Source organism: Gavialis gangeticus, unplaced genomic scaffold (assembly GCF_001723915.1).
Source record: "Gavialis gangeticus isolate Ggan-Ray unplaced genomic scaffold, GavGan_comp1, whole genome shotgun sequence".
Lineage (NCBI taxonomy): Eukaryota > Metazoa > Chordata > Crocodylia > Gavialidae > Gavialis > Gavialis gangeticus.
Genome location: NW_017729004.1, coordinates 47,882,157 through 47,889,139, shown reverse-complemented (window position 1 = coordinate 47,889,139; position 6,983 = coordinate 47,882,157). Strand labels below are relative to the sequence as shown.

Sequence of the window (6,983 nt, the reverse complement as noted above, 5' to 3'; positions counted from 1 at the left end):
AAAAAAAAAAAAAAAAAAAAATCAGAAGGCAGATCCACCAAACTCTTGCCATCCAACATAAGCTAGCATCCATTTTTCTCTCTCTGCCTCCCCCCAAATCTTTTTCCATCCTTGTTCCATGCACTGCTTTGCAGCTTTAGTTTCTGGACACTCTTGCTTCAAGACTGATACAATAGTTGGTAGGCTTATTGTGTACACAGATTTAGCTAGTAAGTAAGGTACTAAATCTTAAAGACTCGTTCCTCTGATGTGCTAAATAATCAGAATTCTTGCAAGTTTCTGAAGTGCTCTGGGGGCAGGATATCTATAAACCTTTAATATCTTGTTCCTTGAAAAAGGAGAAGAGTTATAAGAATACACATATCCTTTGCATAACAATCATACAGCACCCAAAGTAACTTGTACATCTGCATGTATACATGTATTTGTCACAGGATGGGGTCCTGCAGGCTGGCCGTGATCTCCCACGGCCCCTTACCATGCCAAGTTGCCCCTGTCTTGCTCGGCGCCTCACAGGCGCTTGGGCTTTCCATGGTCCTGTCTCGCTCAGTGCCTCACGGGCACTGGGATGTGTGTGCCCCAACTGCTGCACCCTCTCTGGTGCTGGGGTCCCCATGCTGCCATGGGTCCCTTATGAAGCCTCCTCCATCCCCTGATAGCCTTACCCAAACCACCAATTTTATGCAACAATAAGCAAAACACAAGCCCCTGGGCTGTAACAAATTTAAGCCGCTTGGCCATAACCTCAGACAAACCCTACCAGGGAATGCTCCGTCCCTTAACAGTATCGAAAGCTGCTCCTGCAGACAAGCCTCTCCCCTTTGCTTGCTCTGGGAGAGCTCCTTCCCCCTTGGCTGCTGGCAGGGAACTGTCCTCTCTGGGCCCGGTCCTGGGGTTTATATGGGCCCAGAGCCTTGCCCCTTCCAGTCAGCTGACCATGTGCAGGTGCAGGCTAATTAACCCTCTGGCTTGTTGCCCTGGTAACCTACACCTGGGCTTCTGTCTCTCTCTCTCTCTGGGCCTCTTCCCAGGCAGCCTCCGCCCCTCTAGGAGCAGGGTACCTTTGTGCCCTGCGACAGTATTATACATGCATAAAAGGCAAGGGGGAACTTCTTATCTTACTATATTTCCTGATCTTGAGGAAATTAGTATAACGACTGCACTTAAAAGTTGGTGGATGAAATATCAAGAAGCTTATTTCAAGAAGGGAAGAGAAGATAAGTATACTATATGTACACTGCATGGGAAGTATGACTACAGAACATGTCAGCAATTGAATTAATTTGGGTCCCAGTAATGCTGCAGCTGTGTTACAGGCTTCAGCTACTAAGTACCCAACATCCTAAACATCATTGTACAATCACTGCTGAAGCCTATGCTCCTATAAGAGTGGCATCTGAACTAGCTAGGTTAAATCTAGTGCGAGTATATTTGTTCACTGTATCACTGGATAACAGTAGAGGCATAGCCTGGTTTCCTGAAAGTTTGTTGAGGCCCACAGCTGTGACTGCATACTTCTGGCCTGATCTTTGAACAGCCTTGTCTACTTTTTCAAAATGGCCAGAGTTGGGAGGGAAAGAGTGCTAGAGCAAGAGAGCATGTAGTGATCAAAGTAAGATTCCTCCTGCACCATACTGAGGAATTTGGTTGGAAGGGGCTATTTCAGTCTCCCATGGAATTCTCCACCTGCAGATGTATTACTCTTGCCCAGGCTGAGTTTCAGTTGCATGGATTTCAAATTAATATGGCCAGTTTTACTTAAAGATGTCAAGTTTATAGCCCCTCATGCACCTTTGTATCCAAGTCTAATGCTGTTAATAGAAAGACTCACAAGATTCAGCACCAGACACTACAATCTGACACTGTTCCCATAGCTGTGCCAGCATTAAATGATGCTTCAGTACCAGCCATGCGAAGAATGATATTTTATATTTCTACAAGAGTCACTGTCTGCTTCCAAAAATAACTTTCATGCTATAGTGCAGTAGACTTTATTAATATTGGATATTAGAATTAGCTACCTCTGGAATTGTAAATAATTAAAAAAGGCAGACTTTTTGTTTTTTTAATTATCTTGACAAAATTTCATTGTCTATTTCATGGAATAATATGATGCAAAATCAGTGCGACCAGATTACAAGCAGTCAAGCACTAGACATGAAGGGTTGTTTATACATGGAGGTGGGGGAGGGCAGAGCTTTAAAGTGGCTCTGAGAGCCGCTCTAATTAGAGTGCCCAGAGCATCACGTGTATCAGTGTCACCACACACTGAAAAAAGGGGCACTTTAACTAAAGCCCATTTTTGCATCATGGGGATGCTGATGCACATAATGCTGGACTTGCTGGAGCACAGTAATTACCACACTCCAGCAGACTATTAAATCAAGTTTGCTCTGATGCACTGTAACTACAGTGCATTGGAGTAGCCTCGCTGTATGTGTACTGGTGTCAGATGAGTTTGAGCTTCAGTGAACCTCAAGTTGTACTTTTTAAAATTCAATAATAAACTTTTTCAAGCCAGGAATTAAAACTTACTAGCCTTGATTCAGGAATCCATATTCTGGACAACACCTGAGTTCATGCTACCTGTGTTAGGATAGTGCTTTATTTGCTTTACTGGACCAAAACCAAGATGCATACAGTATCAGTCTTGCTTGGAGTCTTTTGGCATTTTTGCAACAGAAGTAATAAATAGCAACCTAGAATCCCGAAGTAAGATGTGCACTATACACTTATGACTGCTCTCAGACTGACAGGCTCAAATTGATAAGACTATGATGTTTTATTTTTCCCCCCCCACACAGTGAGTTTTTTCTCTCCGCAGCTAAGAAGCATTCATTTGACCCGCTGTAGAAAATGTAATAGTTCACTCCCAAGCTGTGGTGACATGGGTAGAGCTACATTATTTTTGTTTAAATCTTACCCTGTTCTCAGTGCTATATGGTATGCAGAAATAAATACAGTAATAGTTCCAAGGAGGCACAGAACCTTATGGTTTTTATAGTACAGAGATCATTTGAAAGGTATTACCTAAATTTTTCATATTCTTCTGGCCTCCTTTTCCATGCGCAGTGCTGTAGTTTTGTGACTATCTGAAGGTAATAATTTTCAGAATACCTTTAAAATAAAAACAAGTGCAAGTTTCAGTGGAAATTACACAATTGCATAAATGCAAATAGTTCTTAAAACCTTCAAGTTACAGATATATTAATTTATATAAGGTATGTAAAACAAGTCTCTTTCAAAATTCCAGGACCTATTTTACCTCTGTAATTTATGATACTATTATTTAAGTGTTATGACCTATTAAATATTCTCCAACTTGATGCACTAAAATTTATTTTAGAAATTTCTGATGTACATACAAGTTTAAGTCTTGGACATCTGACTATACACATCTTGAATGACCCAGTAACTTCAAAATCATCTTTAAAACAACAAGTTTAAATTAATATATAGATCACTGCCTGCATAATGCCAGACAGCCTCTCTTGTATTCCATGTTTTAAACTTTAATGACGGTTGAAGAGATGACTATTGCAAACTAAGTTGTAGCATTGTATTTCTTCTCCTTGTTTATTTAGTTCAGTCCCCCAAGAGATCAGTTTGCTCATCCAAGACAGTAGATCAATATATAGATGAAAGTTTATCTGTAAAACACCTTCTAAATAAATCATTTAGGACACAGGACCAAGTGGTGTAAGTATACACAAAACCAAAAGTTCCCCCCCAACCATTTCTCTTAAACTGTTTCAAGAGGCTAAGTTGTAGAATATATATGGTCCGAAGAAAATAAATGATGTTCTCTTATGAATTCAATGCTAATACAGATTCCATTTATTTTTCTATATTCCCATGTGTGTCATTTTTATAGGCATGTCTATATAATTCTCTCTAGCAAAGAAAATGAAAGATGCAGCAACTACAGTTTAATCTTTTGAGGGGCAAATGTTCCCAAGAACAGTTGCTATCTAGAAAAAGGAAAGAGTCATTCAGGGTATCATCCAAAAGCCCTCCTACCTTCTTTCAGTTTCAATAAGGTCTCATAACACACAGTGTCATAGATGTGGTTTTAAATCCCCCCCAACCAACAAAAAACAAAATACCCTATGCTGCAACTTGACATATCATATTTACTGTAGCCCACAACTCTCAGAGAATATGTAAGGAAGCCAGTCATTTTGGTTTATCCAATATAACATTTGATAGATTATATTGATTTTTCTTAATACCAAGATATCAGTTGCACTGAAAAGGTCTTTAGTAATGTACACTTCTAACATTTAAGATCTACAGCTAAAAAGGGAAGCAAGGGAGTTTCTGCATGGCAACTCTACATCTTACATTTCTATTTGAGAAAGTAGTAAACAGTCAATAAATAGCTTTACTGACTGAGCAGACTGGGACCTGGAGATAAAGATACAAATCTGACAGAAAGGAAAAAAATACTTGGGGCAATAGTATTATCCAGCAAGAGGGGGAAGGAGGAAGAAAGCTGGATAGCAAACTCTTGCCTAAGGACACCAGCTAGGTGAAGATCAGAGTTTGAAGGAACACTACTATAAGCTTGGGGAGAAAAAAAGTGTCATGGACTGACATGATACTCAAAAACTACAGAAAGCCTAGGGTACTCACGAAAAGCAAAGCATACACATCCATAATGCCAGCCCTAAGACCTCAAAAAAACCCCTATTCACTAGCATAATATAGGAGATGCTTATTAATGAAGGGTGCGTGCCAGGAAGGACATGTACCACAATGTGTTTTATCTTCTCACATTCAGAAGAGGGCAGTCAGAACGCAACTTCTCCGATGCATGTTATAGGGCCTTGTTACGCACTCCTGGAGCTCTTAACCCCTGGATTGTTCACGCATTAACACCTGAAAACTAGTTTTAAGCACACTTTAGGTGGCTTACAGTTACACTGCTCCAGGGCAGGTTTCTCCCCAATCCATATTACCCAGCTCATGATCCATTAATGTGTGGCTACTCCTTACAGATGAGCTGCCCAAGTTGCAGTCAGTCCTCCAGCATTCCAGGATGCAGCGTCTCCTTCCCAACCCTCCTGTTCTCTCTGGAAAGACCTTCCACCCTCTGAACTTGACTGCCCTGGGGACAGTTCTGGCACCAAGCCAATTTCCCTGCTCGCCAGCCTTCTAGTGGCAAGTCACAGCTGTGAAGGTTGAGGACAGTCACTGAAGGTGTTTAGCCTTAAGATGCGACTAGTCCAAACTCAAGCTAGCACTAGCTACTTGAGCTAACTGATCAACATTTGAGCAATTCAAAGTACAAGGTGCATCAAGGCCCTATTGCTCTTGAATGGATGATTTACAGACAGCAATGTAATTTAAATAGTAAATAGGGATTCATAAATACATTTTTTCTCCATATAGGTACTGTGAAAAAGTGCATGGCTATGGTTTGTGACAACCTGCCTTTGCCAACTAATAGTAGTTTGTCAAACCCCCATTCAGGGTAAGAGCTGAAGAGCCCTGCACTGTTGTTTTGAAGGCCCATTTCTATCTGGGTTGGTTTAAGCTTTGTTTTCAGTTCACAGAGCCTATTTAAGCATGGTTTGTTTAAAGCAGCCTCAGGGACTTTCCTCAAATGGAGTGGAGTGAAGACAAGCCAAGATGGCAGTTAAGATTTCATTTTTCAGCTCTAGTGACACTGGCATGGTTCTGTTCTCCATCACTATATGATGTCATTGCTGTGCCAAATAGATGACATTTTTAACATCCAAGACTGGATAGCTGGATAATACATAGTACTTAAACAGCATTTTTTGAAGTATAGCACACATAGCATATAACAACAATGCTAAAACTTGGTTTCTCATCTCACATACAAAGTAACCATGAATTACTATGATACAGGCAGAGTGATAGCACTATTAGAATAACAGCCACTTGTGGCAACAGCAGTGAAGAAGGGAAGAGAGAGCTCCTGGGAAGAGTTAGAGGGGTGACTTAAACCCTGCTTACAAGTCACTAAGTATAATACCTGCCAGAGAAAGGCTAGTTTAGTTGGCAGGAACACTGAGGAGTGAGGAGGGGTGGGCAACCTAAGTTGACAGCTAACTTGTGAGAAAGAAATGAATGCAAAGAAAAGAAGAGGGAGTTACAAAAGAAAGGAAGGACCTCTCATCTTTTTGCTGTTAAAAATTAATAGGTGTTTTGGCAGCATTTAAAGGCCTGAGCTTGCTCTGGAATAAAAATGGAAAGCTTCAGTGAACATAGCACCTCAGGCTATCTATCACCACCAACGCATGCCTGTATAACCATACTTAGAATTTGCACAGGATTTTGTATTATCAAACTGTTTGTTAAACATTAAACTAGCTAATTTACCCTGGAATCTATCAACCCAGGAGGCCAAAAAATCCAGATCATGTGGCACTCTAGGATGGCAAAATAAATCACTATTTACATATTCTTCTCACCAGTCAGAAGTAGATTAAAAAAGGCAGCAAAAAGAGGGCTTCCTGCCAGCTGGGGAAACAGAACTGAAGCACTCATGGAACAATGCAATAGTTTCTGTTCCACAAACCTAGCCAAAAGATTGCTTTCCCCCACAATTCAGTCTTTGTCTCCCTAGACTGATATAGCTCTTCCTCCTTCAGTGTTACTTTTTCAAAACCAGGAATATTATCAGTCCCTCAAGGCTTGCCTCTGTGCAAAGCCCTGAATGCTTGACATGCTGAAACAAGTTCTATAAAACATGTCAAGCCAGCTGCACTAATTTGGCCTCTGCCTAGCCAATCTCACCTTTGGGCCTTATCAACTGGAAGGTGGGGAGGGACGTACCAACGGTATAGTACTTCATCCATCGAAGTGATAACAAGGTTTGGTGGCAGGAGGGACTATCGGTAGGTGGAGACAGAGTCAGAAGATAGGAAAGCAAGTTAGAGAAGGGAAAAGCAACAGAGGATGGGAAGTGCTGAGGTCCCAGAGGGGAGGGGAGCCAGGTGTCCAAGGAGTGT

General features: G+C 41.2%; 1 protein-coding gene across 1 annotated transcript in view; it reads right to left on the bottom strand.

Annotated features, from left to right (window-relative positions):
- The window catches only part of ST8SIA6 (ST8 alpha-N-acetyl-neuraminide alpha-2,8-sialyltransferase 6), a 105,576-nt gene that overhangs the window by 54,546 nt on the left and 44,047 nt on the right, over positions 1 to 6,983 (bottom strand). Inside the window, exon 4 of the mRNA XM_019508339.1 lies at positions 3,031 to 3,117. Within this exon, the coding sequence (XP_019363884.1) occupies positions 3,031 to 3,117 (87 nt within the window). The remainder of the gene's footprint in view (positions 1 to 3,030; positions 3,118 to 6,983) is intronic.